Source organism: Eublepharis macularius, chromosome 4 (assembly GCF_028583425.1).
Source record: "Eublepharis macularius isolate TG4126 chromosome 4, MPM_Emac_v1.0, whole genome shotgun sequence".
Lineage (NCBI taxonomy): Eukaryota > Metazoa > Chordata > Lepidosauria > Squamata > Eublepharidae > Eublepharis > Eublepharis macularius.
Genome location: NC_072793.1, coordinates 183,459,457 through 183,475,150, shown reverse-complemented (window position 1 = coordinate 183,475,150; position 15,694 = coordinate 183,459,457). Strand labels below are relative to the sequence as shown.

The following is a 15,694-nucleotide window of genomic DNA, read 5'->3' as shown; positions in this document are numbered from 1 at the left end:
ACTCCAAGGAGGTCCTTGGAGGCTCGGCTGGCCTCTACCAGGGCCAGGGCCTTTTCGGTCCTGGCCCCAACCTGGTGGAACTCTCTGTCAGGACACTCGGGACCACTAGGATCTTGCATCATTTAGGCGGGCCTGTAAGACAGAGATGTTCCACCAGGCATATGGTGGAGGCTAATTTTAGCCCATCAGTGCCGAGCCTTCCACCGGTCTCCCTCTATAAGCGGTTATGGAGAGTTCACTGCTTGCTGCCCCGAAAAGGGGTACAGTATTCTATCCACTACCTCCCCCCACTTTTTGTATGCTGACGGGCAGGAGTGCAGGACTGCCTTGTCTTGGACTGGTTAATCAATGTTGTACCTCTCCCTGAGCCCGCTTGTGGGGAGGGCAGGTTAAAAATATAATAAATATATAAAATAAATACACAAGGAAATAGGTGTTTCAAAGAAAGCCCAGATATCTATTGCCTCTCTCTGGATCTTGTGCAATGTCAGTCACTCTCCGTTGGGCCTACAGTCTAATTGCATATGAACCTGTCGTGCCTGAATCAGACGTCTTTTCACATCACCTTTTTAAATGGAGAGGGCGGAAATTGAACCTGCGACCTTCTGCATGCAAAGCATACGCTCTTCCTCTGAGCCACGGCCCGTCCCCTCAGGAAGCTACTCTTCATTCTGAGCAGAGTTTTTCTTCCATGCTCTGTGCTGGTTCCCATATTTTGCCATCTGGCCCAGCAGTCCACTCTCTTCTAAGATGGAGCCAGCCTAATGACTGTCAGGAAGTCCTTGCTAGTGTTTAGCCGAAAACTCTTCTGCTTTGATTTTAGCCCTCCCTTCCAATACTTGAAGAAGACGGTCATATCACCCCTCAGTCGCCTCCCTCCCTCCTGCCACCATGCGAGTAAGGCAGGTTCTTCTCAATCTCCATCCATCCCAGTTTAGCTAGTTAGTTTAGAATGCTATCCTTACCCTATCCTGGATGGAGTTTTTAAATAAATTTCTTTAAAAAATAAAGTGAGGCTCTGTGTGAACTTTATTTCCTAAGTGGCCACACACAGGTTCTGCTGTGCCCCGGACATTCTGCCGACCAATAGCAGATGGAAGGTGGCCATCCTGGAAGAGTGTGACTGCTGGGTTGTGCTTTATATTTTTCTTTTTGATTTTCCACTGGGTGCTGTGGGGTAGGTGGAAAATGAAAACTACGGCAGGACTCAGGAGGAAGAAAATCCTGTGTGTCAAGATGGCTCTGAGACCCACCCCTGATATCCATCACAGCTCTTGATTCAATAACTAGAGCCGGGCACCCCTCACAGGTTTCTGTAACTCTGTAGCTTGTAGTGCTAACAACCCCGCTCCATCCTCTATGTGGCAGCCCTTCAAATACTTGAAGAAGTCTATCCTATCACTCCTCAGGTACTTCTCTTCCCTCCCTCCCTATGGAAACCATAAGAGCAAAACATGCCCCTTCTCTATCTCCGTCCATCCCAGTTTCGCTAGTTTAAACTGCTATCCCTACCCTATCCCGAATGGTGGGTCCGCCTGCATTCAGCACTGTGACTCTAACCCAGAAAATGTCCAGGCCTCAAGCTGTTTTATGCCGATTCTGCACATGGACCTGCCCAGCTCCGAACTGCCTGCCTTCTCCAGGGTCCCCAGCAGGCAGGCAGTTGTTTGCCAGCTGCTGCAGAGTTTCTGAGGCTGCCAACTGCCTGGAGAGAAAAAAAGCCCTCTCCTTTTAGTAGAGGCTTAATGGGAGGTTATTTGGTTCCACATGATGAAAGCCTTCACCTGTCTGCATGTTTGTAGACCTTCCTCCATTCCTGCAGCCGGTGATTTTCCATAAAGGAGAGACACGGCATCTATACCTCACCCGAGTGCCCTTCTCCTGAGGGCTGCTTGGGCCAACCCAACTCTCAGGTGGCAACTTCAGCCTGAGCCGGTTGTTGTTATAACCTAAGGGTTGATCTGCTGCTTTGCTGGAGCTATACCAGACTGTTGAGGGTAGGGCTAAACCACGATTAACTCTGCCCGGAGGCTGTGTCTGGTCTCTGAATATTAGTCATAAAATAGGTCGAGCTGACTGCTTAGGGCAACGGAAGAGGAATCCCAGATGCCCACTAGGGGCGGGCAAACACCCAGCAATATGTGCCCTCTGCCCGCTGCACGCTGGCGAGCAGTGGGAGGTGGCAAACTGCCCAGCTAATGTCTGTCACTAGCAGGACACCCAGCCAAACGTGTGGTGTGTGGTGCACACACACTCTGCTGGGCGTGACGACGTCCCTTTCAGAAGGGACGTCCTCAGACTGCCCACGGGAATGCCCCCTTGCTTTGCAGAGGGCCGATTTCAGCCCCAAACAGCTGGAAGATTCGTAAAGCATCAGCCCCGCCCCAAGTGCTGGAGCTCTCCTGAGGCCAGCGCAATGATGTCACTTCCGGAAGACTGGTCAATTTCCTCCTGGAAACAAGGTCTGCAGGGAAGACAACATGTTGAAGTGAAATCTGCACCAAGGAAGAAGAGGCAGGGAGGGGGTCCTGCTTTGAACACTCAGTAAAGGGGCTACCGGGTTTAGGGCCTGGCTTAAAATCTGCCCAGCAACTGGCTAGCGAGCGGGGGTTCCCCCTGCAGATCATATCATCTTAAAAGCGGGGGGGTTACCAGTATCTGCAGTCCCCGGCACATGTCGGGCATGCAACTGCTGGGTTGACAGAAGGCAGTTCAGATCAGGGGAGGGGGTCATTTCTCCAGGCCCTCATCTGGAGCTGTCTGGAGGTCAGTGAAAACTTTAATTCTTTTTTCAGGCATGTGTTTTGATTGGCTTTGGCCCTGATCACGTGAGCTATCTAAATGGTCTGAGGCTCTGCTTGGCATGCGGCCGGTCCCTGGTTCAAGCCCCGGCGTCTCCAGTGAAAAGGGTCAGGCAGGAGGGGATGGGAAAGACCTTTGCCTGAGACCCGGGAGAGCAGCTGCCAGTCAGAGCAGATCCTGAGACCGGCACACACCCGAGACCTGACTCTGCACAAGGCAGCTCCATCTGCCCCTGAGGGCTGCAGGCAAGTTCAACCGTCTCTTCTGGGAGATCCTTTTCAGTGAGGGTTGCCAACTTCCACGTAGAGACTGGAGTCCTCAGGGAATCACAGCTGACCTCCAGACTGCAGTCATCCGTTCCCCTGCAGGAAATGGAGGCTTTGGTGGGTGGACTCTGTGGCATCTCATTCTCCGCTGAGCTCCGTCCTTTCCCTGAACTCCACCTTCCCCAGGCACCACACCCAAATCTCCAGGAATTTCGCAAGCCAGAGTTGCCCATCAGGTTCTCTGGTTTCCACAGCAACCACAGTCCTGCCCCCCCATTTCCCTCTTGACTCCCCCCTCTCCGTCTGCATTATACAGCTGGGTTCAGAGCCACGTCCGCAAGGGGACCTTCCAATTTCACACCCCATTGCCTAGCAAGCTGGGCTGCTCTCTGAAGCCAACCAGTGTCCTGTCCTACCGTCTGGGGTTGGTGCTCTGCAGTTGGGTTAGGCCCACAGAGCCGGACCCTGTATCATCTTCCCGTGAGAGTGCAGCTGGGTTCAGGCAAGCCTAAGGAGCTGAAACGCATCAGCCTCGCCTCCCTCTCGGGTCCTGAAGGGTTCAGTCGCAGCGCTTGGAATGCAAACCTGGGTGGGGAGTCCTCCTCACCCTTGCAGTTCTTCCCCATAACACCTCCGGACTCTTGGCAGCAGGTCTTAACTTTGATGGCCAAAGAGCCCGGATTCGCCACACGGGCAGTTTTGGACTTGGTCACCTCCCCGAGGAATATGCAGCCGGATCCGCAGGCGATGAGGCTGAAGTAAAATATCCTTTAGAAGGGGACGAGGAAATCCACACAGGAAAGCTCCCTTAGGGACCTCGAGGGCTAAATGGAGCCTCCCTTTTTCCCTACAGGAGAAATGAATCAAGGACAAAATGTGAACGGTGGGAACTTTAAGACCTTTTTGAGGTTTCATGGCTCCCGCAGGTCCTTCTGCAGGCCAAGCAGCCGCTCTGCCACTCAGCCGCGGCCCCCTCTCCAAAGCTGCCCTCTCCTCCCGGGCAAGAGATGCCGCCAGTCTGGAGGGTGGCAAACCCACCAAGAGACGACAGGCAAGCCCCCCCCTCTCTCCTGGGGCGTCTGTCTGCCCCCCTCCCCGAATGCAATTCCCCCCTCCAGATCCGGGGGGGGGGTGTTGGGGGGACCAACCCAAGGCCCCTTTCCCTCGAGCGCTGGAGGAGGGCAGGGAGTGGCTCCCCCCGTAAACTCCCGGGCTGAAGCCCCGCAAGGGCCAGAGGGGATCCTCCCCTTCCCTCGCCCCCCGCACCAGGCAGGCGGCGCAGGAGCGCGCAGCAGCCGGGCCGCCTCCGTGGCCACCCAGTCCCCGGCCTCCCAGGGGCGCAAAGCCGGGCAAGGCGAGCGGGGGAACCCTGGATTAAAACGAGAGAGTCCGGACTCCTAGACAGGCAGCGGGGGGGGGGGCGCTGGTGAGGTCACTTCCTGCCCCGCCCCCTCCCTCCTGGCCATGCGCCCTGGTTCTTCCCGCGGCGGCAGCTGCTCCATCCCGGGCGCGTTTCGTGAGTTGCAATCGCATTTGGGGGGAGGGGAGAAGACGCCGCAGCTGCTTTGGGGGAGGGAGGGATGAGACGGGGAAGGGGGGCTGCAGGGCGGGTCCTTTGGGGCTCCTCTAACAACTTCCCGTCCTGGAGGTTTCTCCATTCTGCAAAGCCGGGAGAAGCCTGGGGGGAGGGGCTCATGGGCTAGAGGGGTTGAAAGACCTGCCCCCCCCCCGCTCTCTTGCAAACCTCGATTTCTGCATTGGGGCCGGGAAACTTTCGATTCTCCCTCTCCCGGCTACGCTCTTTCCCTTCCCGCTGACTCCGTGGCGGAAAAGGGGGTGGGTGGATTTTTATTAATCGACAATTGGATTTCGTGGTAACAACGAGTCTCTCCGTTTCTCAGAGGCTCCAATGTGCGTTTTATAAAAAGCCAGCCCCCAGCCCCTTCCACTGCAGAAATGTGCCTTCCTCCTTCTATCTTCACAGCAAAGGGGGCTTGTTTAAAAAGTGAAAGCTGGGAATTCTAAGAACTTGATTCTCATCCTGGTATAAGGTTATGCCGATGTAGTTACCCCAGTCCAGTCCCCAGCTTTTTATGCAAAGGGGGTGGGGGGGAATCTGTGACATGAAAGGGTTAGTGGGGGGTGGGCGGGCACGACTAGAAAACAGGGCAGGGGAGAACTGCTATGAAGGCATACCCGCAGGCCCACCTTTATTTTTCACCCTCCCAGGTAGCAGCACAAAGACCCCCTTGGCTGCTTCTCCGCTGTCTCCTCCGTGTGGTGAAGGGGAAAGACCAGCCATGCAGCCAGCACAGGTAAGGGGGGGGGGGTGCACAGCAGATGTGAGGAAGGGTTCCTTCTCTGCTGCAAGGCTCAGCGGATCGGGTTCCTTCCTCTTGGTTCTGGTGCTGCAGGATTATGAAGCTGCCCCTTTAGAAGGTGGAAAATGGCCACCCCCTGTGCAGGATTATGTGTTCAGAGAAGAAAACAATATGCGCTACACATGTTTCCTGGAAAAGGACTTGCTCCTCTTCACAGCCATCTCTGGCCTCTTCCCCACTTGGCTTCTGCCCCCCCACAGATAAGGAGAGCCCCCCTGGCCCTCAGATGGGAACGCTCCTCTTTGTTCCACTTTGGTTTTCCCATCCCTGATTTTGCATATGATTTATTTATCTCTGTTTCTTAAATGACATCCCTTTCTTTTTTTACGGATCGGGGACCCAAAGCAGCTTTTCATACTGTTCTCCTCTCCATCACTTAACCCCCCCAGCAACAGTCTTGTGAGGTAGGTTAGGCTGAGAGTCTGTGAAGGGCCCCATGTCCCTGGAGAATCCATGACAGAGAGGGGATTTGAACTCAGTCCTCCCAGGTCCTAGTCCTTCACTCTAACCACTATGTCACATCAGCCATTGGGATTTTCTTTCTTATGGACCGCCTTTCCTCTTCTTCTCCTTCTTCCCCTTCTTCCAGGGCTGGGTGTCCTTCGAAGAGGTGGCTGTGCATTTCTCCAAGGGGGAGTGGAGCCTGCTGAGCCCAGCGCAGAGAGCCCTGTACAAGGAAGTCATGCTGGAGAATTTTGGGAACGTGGCCTCTCTGGGTGAGGGTCCTTTTCTCCTGGGCTGCCTCCTTCATGCTCTGAGGAGGGACTGGGGGGGCGGTCCTTAATGAGGAAGGACGTGGTCAGGCTGCCTTCCCTGGGCCCAGTGGCTGATCTCTGCCACTCTCTGTGATCCTCCAATATGGGAGGGGTTGTGGAGAAGGAGCTTCCCTGTGTGGCAGGCCTGAGTCTGGACCACCAGAGAGGGCATCAGAAGAGGTGCCAAGCGAGCCTGGATAGGGAGAAGGCGGGAGGGTCTAAGCAGGGGCTCCCCCTCCCCCAAGTCTAGGCCTTGCCTTACCAGGGTAGAGACGTGGCTGTGGAGGACCTTGCTGGCATTTCCACCTCATCTTGGCAGGGAGGAGGCATATCACTACGCGTGCCACGTATGGCCCCCTACCGCCTGCCCCCTATTCCTTGGCTCAGGTATTTCTGGAGGTGCAGGCATCCTGGCTTGGAATTGCTCAATTTATGAGCACACAAAAGCGTTATAATTTTGTCTTTCTTTTTTTTCCTCATCAAAGGGCCTGCAATAGCCAAACCTGACCTCATTTCCAGACTGGAAGGAGAAGAAGAGCCGTTTCTCCCGATCGCTGATGCAGAAGAGGGATTGGCAGGTAGCTGCTTCAATCTGCTGTGGGGCTGTGTGACACCTGCATTTCCTCCCAGGGGCTGATGGATTTCTTTGGCCTTGTTTTTCCTCTCAGACTGAGCCTCTTCTCTGGGTTGAGAACATTGAAACGGTGCTAGTGGGTCTTGAACATATGAAAACAAGCAATATCCTTTGGCAGTCCCTTTAATTGGAGGGGGCAGGCCTTGGTCCTGGAATGTTGGGCCTGCAAAGCAAAGCATCTACGTTTCCTCAGAGAACACCGAAAGCAGCCCCAGACTGGTCTCATAGGAACACATTGTAGCTCCTCTGCCAACTGCAACGTATAGGAAGGAATGTCATTTCACTTCTGGTGGGGGGAACTGAGAGGGAAAGACCCTGAAGGCCCTTGTTTTGCCTGCTTATTCCTCTGAATCAAAGAGTCAGCATGTTTTCACGGCATTCCTAGTTGCCTTTCTTCCTGTCAAGTTACCTTCCTTACAGTGGTGAAGGAGGAAAAGCAGCATTCGCATTCCCATTTGTCCTCTTGTTTGGGAGTCGTTCAGTGCAATCCTAAAGAAGAGTTACTCCTGTCTAAGCCTGTTGAAATCAGTGGCTTAAATCTGTTTAGGATTGCCCTGTTTGTTTATCAGTTTTCATTTTTACTCTTTTTATTTCTGCATTGCGGACGAAAATTATTCTTGAGGCCTGATTTTTTTTCACTTAACAGCTAATTCACTGATTGAGAGAACTACCTATTTTCCTTAATTATGTAATTATTAGATTACAGCAAAGATTTTGATGGTGTGGATTGTGTAGGGGTTCACCTGACCCCATATTGTGTGTGTGTTACGCGTCAGCAAGTCGCCTCTGACCTATGGCGACCCTATGAATGAAAGATCTCCAAAAGGTCCTATTTTTAACAGACTTGCTCAGATCCTGCAAACTGGAGGATGTGGCTTCTTTTATTGGGTCAAGCCATCTCGTTTTAGGTCTTCCTCTTTTCCTGCTGCCTTCTACTTTTCCTAGCATTATTGACTTTTCCAGAGAATCTTGTTTTCTCTTGTTTTCTCATGATGTGACCAAAGTACAATAGCCTCAGTTTTGTCATTTTAGCTTCTAAGGAGAATTCAGGCTTCATTTGATCTAGTACAAACTTATTAGTCTTTTTGGCTGTCCATGGTATCCGCAAAACTCTCCTCCAGCACCACATTTCAAATGAATCAATTTTCTTCCTGTCAGCTTTCTTTACCGTCCAACTTTCACATCCATACATGGCAATGGGGAATACCATAGTTTTGATTATCTTGATCTTGGTTCCCAGAGAGACCTCTTTATCTTTAAGGATCTTATCGAGCTCCCTCAAAGCTGCTCTTCCATGTCTCAGTCTTCTTCTGATTTCATCGTTGCAGTCTCCCTGTTGGTTGAGCCAAGGAATACAAAATCTTGGGCAATTTCAATTTCCTCAATGTCAACTTTAAAATTGTGTTGTTCCTCAGTTGTCATTACTTCTGTATTCTTGATGTTCAGATGTAATCCTACTTTGGCACTTTCTCTCTTAACCGTAATCTATAGTCGTTTCAAGTCTTCATTATTTTCTGCCAGTAACATGGTGCCATCTCCATATCTCAAATGGTTAATGTTTCTTCACTTCACCTTCTTCTAGACCTAATCCAACTTTCCTTATGGTATACTCTGCATAGAGGTTGAACAGGTAGGGAGATAATATGCATCCTTGTCTGACACCCTTGCCAATTGGAAACCATTCTGTTTCCCCATATTCTATCCTAATAGTAGCCTCGTGTCCAGAGTACAGATTGCACATCAAAACAATCAGATGTTGTGACACACTCATTTCTTGCAACACTATCCATAACTTTGCATGATCCACACAATCAAAGACTTTGCTGTGATCTATAAAGCGCAGGCTGATTTTCTTCTGAAATTCCCTGCTATGTTCTGTTAGCCATCTAATTAGCCATTGTTTGCTTTTCCATATTTGATGACAGATTCTTGTTAAGATTTTTGTGGACTCCATTTCTGCAGCTTGAAATAGCTCTATTGAAATTCCCTCTAGTCCAGGTGCTTTGTTTCTCCCAACGGCTTTTCATCAAAAATATCTGCCATCCTTCCATCTCTTCTGGATAGTACTTCCGTGCATTGTTTCCCTCTTTCCTTTATTTTTTCCTGATCAGATATTGTATTTCCATGTTCATCTTTCAGCATCCAGTCTGTGGGACATTGTTTTGTTTTCCATATTTTTGACAGGTTCTTATTAAGGGTTGTGGTCTTACATTACTAGATAAGAAGGAGGAATTCATCTCCCTGGCCTCTCTCCTCTCCTTCTCTTAGAGGCAACTGGGGTTTGCGCTCTGCTCTCACGAGAATTCGAATTGCAGACTGTCAGCTGGCAACACAGGGGAGGTCTGGCCCTCAGCCACGATGTCACCTCAATCATCCACTAGATGGACATAGGCAATTGCCCGAGGTGCCAGTGGAAGGGCACCAGTCAGCTCTGTGTACCCTGTGCCAGCAGCCCTGCCACCACCACAACCCTGCCTGGCTGCCCACCCATGGCAGCAAGGACAGCCCAGAGAGCTGTGGGGAAGTGTGTGTGTGTGGGGGGCCATCCTCTTTGCCTTCCTTTGCTTCTTGCCTCACCTTAACTCAGAAGGGGCCCCAGGGACTGGACACCTAGGAAGTCAAAACCGCTGAAGCTAGCCTGAGTCCATGAAGAGGCATTTCCAATGAAGCAGCTGCAACATTGTGATAACAAAACAGGAGGCTTTCTGTGGTGCCAAGGGACAGAGAATTCCTATTTCAGGAATACCGTTTTTTCTCTTAAAGGATATATCACACAATTGATGTATTGTCGAAGGCTTTCACGGCCGGAGAACGATGGTTGTTGTGGGTTTTCCGGGCTGTATTGCCGTGGTCTTGGCATTGTAGTTCCTGACGTTTCGCCAGCAGCTGTGGCTGGCATCTTCAGAGGTGTAGCACCAAAAGACAGAGATCTCTCAGTGTCACAGTGTGGAAAAGATGTAGGTCATTTGTATCTACTCAGGAGGGGTGGGGTTGAGCTGAGTCATCCTGTAAGAGTTTCCCAGGGTGTGGAATGCTAATGGCGGGAGGCTTCACTGTATCCTGAGGAGGTTCTTTTGCATATGGATTGGTACTTGATGTGCTAATCTTCTCTGCAGGGCTATTGTCAGGGATAGAATGTTTTGTTAGCCTGGTGTTTTTCAGAACTGGCAACCATGCTCGGTTCATTCTTAAGGTTTCTTCTTTCCTGTTGAAGTTTTGCTTATGCTTGTGAATTTCAATGGCTTCCCTGTGCAGTCTGACAAAGTAGTTGGAAGTGTTGTCCAGTATTTTGGTGTCCTGGAATATTCCACCATTGCCTGACAACCAGTTACTTCCAATGGGACAACGAATTCTATGAACAGATGGATGGGGTGGCCATGGGGAGCCCACTCAGCCCAGTTATAGCAAACTTCTACATGGAACATTTTGAAAAGACAGCTCTAGAATCAGCACCCCACAAACCTAGTGTATGGTTCCGGTTTGTGGATGATACATTTATCATTTGGAGCCATGGGGAGGAAGAATTGATGGGGTTTTTGAATCATCTCAACAACATCCACCTGAACATACAATTCACCATGGAGAAAGAAATCGAGGGAAAACTCCCATTCCTGGACACCTGGGTCATCCGCAAAGCAAACTTTCAGTTAGGTCACAAGGTCTACAGGAAACCAACTCACATTGATCGGTACCTACACAAAAACTCCAATCACCACCCCCGACAGAAAAGAGGCATAATGAAAACATTAGTGGATCGTGCAAGACGGATATGTGAGCCGCACTTTCTCAATGAGGAAATTAATCATCTAAACCACGCACTTCAGGCAAATGGCTACTCCAGAAATGAAATCCGAAGAGCAATCAAACCCAGGATGAATCAAACAACCAAAGAAAAACAGTCTCCCACAGGAAAAGTGTTTTTGCCATACATCAAAGGAATTACTGATCAGATGGGAAAGCTTATGAAAAAGCATAACCTTCAAGCAGTATTCAGACCCACCCGAAAAATACAACAGATGCTACGATCAGCAAAAGACAGTAGAGACCCCCTAACCTCTGCAGGAGTATACCGTATACCCTGCAGCTGTGGACAAGTTTACATCGGGACCACAAAGCGTAGCATCCAGACAAGAATAAAAGAACATGAAAGACACTGCAGACTTGGCCATCCTGAAAAATCAGCAGTGGCTGAACATAGCCTAACTCAAACAGGGCACAGTATCTTATTCCAGGACACCAAAATACTGGACAACACTTCCAACTACTTTGTCAGACTGCACAGGGAAGCCATTGAAATTCACAAGCATAAGCAAAACTTCAACAGGAAAGAAGAAACCTTAAGAATGAACCGAGCATGGTTGCCAGTTCTGAAAAACACCAGGCTAACAAAACATTCTATCCCTGACAATAGCCCTGCAGAGAAGATTAGCACATCAAGTACCAATCCATATGCAAAAGAACCTCCTCAGGATACAGTGAAGCCTCCCGCCATTAGCATTCCACACCCTTGGAAACTCTTACAGGATGACTCAGCTCAACCCCACCCCTCCTGAGTAGATACAAATGACCTACATCTTTTCCACACTGTGACACTGAGAGATCTCTGTCTTTTGGTGCTACACCTCTGAAGATGCCAGCCACAGCTGCTGGCGAAACGTCAGGAACTACAATGCCAAGACCACGGCAATACAGCCCGGAAAACCCACAACAACTATCACACAATTCCTCACAAAAAAGAACAACATAAAATGACAACATTCGAGCACAGAGAAAACGGGAGAGTTAAAAACACATCCATTTTCCCCTGTATGTAAAACATCTCTGTCTGTCTTCTGCATCTGTTCAAACCCTCTTTTGTATGTTAAACTTTCACTGGCTGGCTGTCTCTTCAAGGGTGGCTTTGTTCTCCCCAAAAGCCCCCCAAACCACTCAGCCTCTAAATTCACCAGGGTAAGAAAAGAGAAACTTAAAACAGCAGAGACACTTTGAGTTCCAGGGGCTGGTGGGGGGAGAAACGATCTCCATTGTATATTTTCTGTTTTTTGTAAATGTGTCCTTGTCCTCACACCAGGTATCTGTTTCTTTCTGCAGGAGGCCTGTGGGGGTCAAAGAATGAAACCTCTGAGCATCCAGTGATGGTTGAAGGGGATACATATTCAGATGCGAAAGGGGAGGTTGGATATTGTGATACCCCAAGGAAGAAGGAGGGAAAACACCCACCTAAAGGAAGGAGTAACTCTGGTCTTTTAGGAGGTGAAAATGGTCTTGAAATCTCATTACTTGAAAAAATGTACATAGAAGGCAATAGAAATGAGGGCACAGCAAGTGGGGAAAAATTTTCTGGAAAATCAGCTGTTAACATACATAGGAAAACCTTTAAGAGACAGAAAAAATATAAATGCCTGCAGTGTGGAAAAGTCTTGAATCAAAATGGGCAACTTAATTCCTACCACAGAATTCACACAGGGGAGAATCCATATAAATATCCAGAGTGTGGAAAAGGATTCAGTCAGAGTGGATGCCTTAATTCCCACCAAAAAATTCACACAGGCGGGAAACCTTATAAATGCTTGGAATGTGGAAAAAACTTTGGTTGGAGGCAAAGCCTTAATTCCCACCAAAGAATTCACACAGGAGAGAAACCATATAAATGCCTGGAGTGTGGGAAAAGCTTCAGTCGGAGTGAACACCTTAATTCCCACCACAAAATTCACACAGGGGAGAAACCTTATAAATGCCTGGAGTGTGGAAAAAACTTCGGTCGGAGGGGCAGCCTTACTTGCCATCAAAGAATTCATACAGGTGAGAAACCATATAAATGCCTGGAGTGTGGGAAAAGCTTCAGTCGGAATGAACACCTTAATTCCCACCACAAAATTCACACAGGGGAGAAACCTTATAAATGCCTGGAGTGTGGGAAAAGCTTCAGTCGGAGAAACAGCCTTACTTGCCATCAAAGAATTCATACAGGTGACAAACCATATAAATGCCTAGAGTGTGGGAAAAACTTCATTCGGAGTGGACGCCTTAATTCCCATCAAAGAATTCATACAGGGGAGAAACATTATAAATGCCTGGAGTGTGGAAAAAACTTCGGTCGGAGGGGCAGCCTTACTTGCCATCAAAGAATTCATACAGGTGAGAAACCATATAATTGCCTAGAGTGTGGGAAAAGCTTCCATCAGAGTGGAGACCTTAATTCCCACCAAAGAATTCACACAGGGGAGAAACCATATAAATGCCTGGAGTGTGGGGAAAACTTCAGTCAGCGTGGACACCTTAATTCCCACCAAAAAATTCACACATGGGAGAAACCTTATAAATGCTTGGAGTGTGGGAAAAGCTTCAGTCGAAGGGGAAGCCTTACTTGCCATCAAAGGATTCATACAGGTGAGAAACCATATATGTGCCTGGAATGTGGAAAAGCCTTCAGTAATAATTGAAGCCTTTCCTACCATCAAAGAAATCATCCAGGGGAGAAACCACATAAATGCCTGGAGTGTGGGAAAAGCTTCAGTCGGAGGGACAGCCTTACTTGTCATCAAAGAATTCATACAGGTGAGAAACCATATATGTGCCTGGAATGTGGAAAAGCCTTCAGTAATAATCGAAGCCTTTCCTACCATCAAAGAAATCATACAGGGGAGAAACCACATAAATGCCCAGTGTGTGGAAAAGGATTCGTTCGGAGAAGAGAACTTAATTCTCATCAAAAAATTCACACGGGAGAAACCATATAAATGCCTGGAGTGTGGGAAAAGCTTCAGTCAGAGTGGACACCTTAATTCCCACCAAAAAATTCACACGGGAGAAACCTTATCAATGCTTGGAGTGTGGGAAAGCCTTTGGTTGGAGGGGAAGCCTTACTTACCATCAAAGAATTCATACCAGTGAGAAACCATATAAATGCCCACAGTGTGGGAAAGGATTCTATCAAAGCGGAGACCTTAATGCCCATCGAAGAAATCACACGGGAGAAACCATATAAATGCCTTGAGTGTGCAAAAGACTTCAGTTGCAGTGGAGAACTTAATTCCCCTTGAAGAATGCATAGTGGCAAAAAACCTTAAAAATGCCTGGAGTGTCGGAAAATCTTCAGTCAGATTGGACATCTTAATTCCCAACAAAAAATTCACTCCAAGGATAAACCATATATATGCCCTGTTAAAATGCCCTTTTAAAACATTTTGATGCCTTCTGTGGGATAAGACAATTGTGGGAGCCTTTCTGAGGCCCTTCCACCGAGCGGGAGCCACAAGAGAGAAGGCTTTTTGTCCAGGCAGCTGTTCACTTCAGCCCTGCAGCGGAGCATATGGAGAGGGCTGGTCTTGGAGAGAAATGTGGACCATGGATCTGCCCTGGAAGTTAAGGTTCCTGGCACTAAACATTGATAACTAATCAACAGGCTATGGAGCCCTTACAAGATTTCTAGCATTCCCTAGTCTACCAGCTGCATTTTCTCACTTCAAGGACAGATCCATGTGGAGTGCGTTAAAATAGTCTAGCCACAGGGTTATCATGGCATAATTCTGTCCTCCATTTTATCTTCACAACAACCCTGTGAGGTAAATTAGCCTGAGAGTGTTTCTGGCCCTACATCCCTCGCCAGTCTTCCGTGGCAGAGTGGTGGTTTGAATGTTGATTTCCCAGTTTCTAGTCTTGACTCTAACCGCTACACTCCCCTGGCTCTTAATAGAAATGTTAATGTTTATTTTATGATGTGTGTTTTTCCTAAATAAACTTTATTCTTGTTGACTTTTAAAGATAAACCTTCGTGTGTCTTTCATTTTTATCCTAGTGATTGTTCCAGGCTTGGATGAGTTTATACTCAGGGACAGATCCTATGCCTTCAAACCCACTTTATATTTTCCTTTTTGATTTGCCCCTGGGAGCAGTGGGGTAGGTGGAAAATGGAAACCGTGGCAGGACTCAGGAGGAAGAAAATCCCATGCATCAGGTGATGGATGTGTGACCCCCCCTCCCCCCCCACACAGATATCCATCACAGCTAGTGATTCAATAACAAGAAGTTGGCATCGCTTACTGCTTGCTGTAACCCTGTGGCTTGCAGTGCTTACAATATTGAACTATAAGCAAACTACTGAATGAGTGGTTCTGCCCCCTGCTGAAAGAGTGGCAATAATGCCAGATGAAGAAGAGGAAGACTGGCCATCTTTTTTTGGCAAACAGTAGGCAAAATCACATTTATAAAAACAGGCATACCCCACTGTTCTCCCAGATGGGGACCTGGAGGGGCTTCCATCATTCTCATGTCATTCATTTTATCCTCGCAGCTGACTCAGGTGGTATGACTGGCCCAAAGTCATTGATCCAATTTCCATTGCAGGGCTGGGGTTTGAATCTTCATCCTTGTCACACACTCTGACTATTCTCCACAACTGGCGCTGCTTGCTCAGGGAGGTTTGAACCCCCTTTGTTTTGTAAAGGTTTTCCACCCTCCGTGTCTGGGCTGCCTGTGCCTTCCTGTCTTCTTGTGAGTAAACCTTCACTCCCATTGCAGATATCACAGGGCTGTCCCGTAGCTAATCTGTCCCGATTTCCTTCCCTTTTGGCTCTGCAGGTCCCTCTATTAGTTTGAATTTGTGGGCTAGTTTTGAGTCGAGTGGAGCCCAGAATCTGGCAAAAGAAATGTAAGATGAAGAATAAACATATCTTTAAATATATCCCGAGGATGAAACCAGCCAGAGAAGCAGGTGGCAATACCAGCCCCCCGCTTTCGCCCAGCTGGTATTAGGAGCGGAACATGTGGCAATACTCACCCCTCACCTTAAACCAGCTAATATTAGGAGCAGAGCAGGTGGCAATGCCCGTCCAATGCCTTAACCCAGCTGGTATT

General features: G+C 48.8%; 1 protein-coding gene across 1 annotated transcript in view; it reads left to right on the top strand.

Annotated features, from left to right (window-relative positions):
* Positions 1-15,694, top strand: part of LOC129328009 (zinc finger protein 665-like) — a 48,685-nt gene that overhangs the window by 13,629 nt on the left and 19,362 nt on the right. Inside the window, exons 9-10 of the mRNA XM_054976752.1 lie at positions 3,508-3,826; positions 13,104-13,228. Of these exons, the coding sequence (XP_054832727.1) occupies positions 3,508-3,826; positions 13,104-13,228 (444 nt within the window). The remainder of the gene's footprint in view (positions 1-3,507; positions 3,827-13,103; positions 13,229-15,694) is intronic.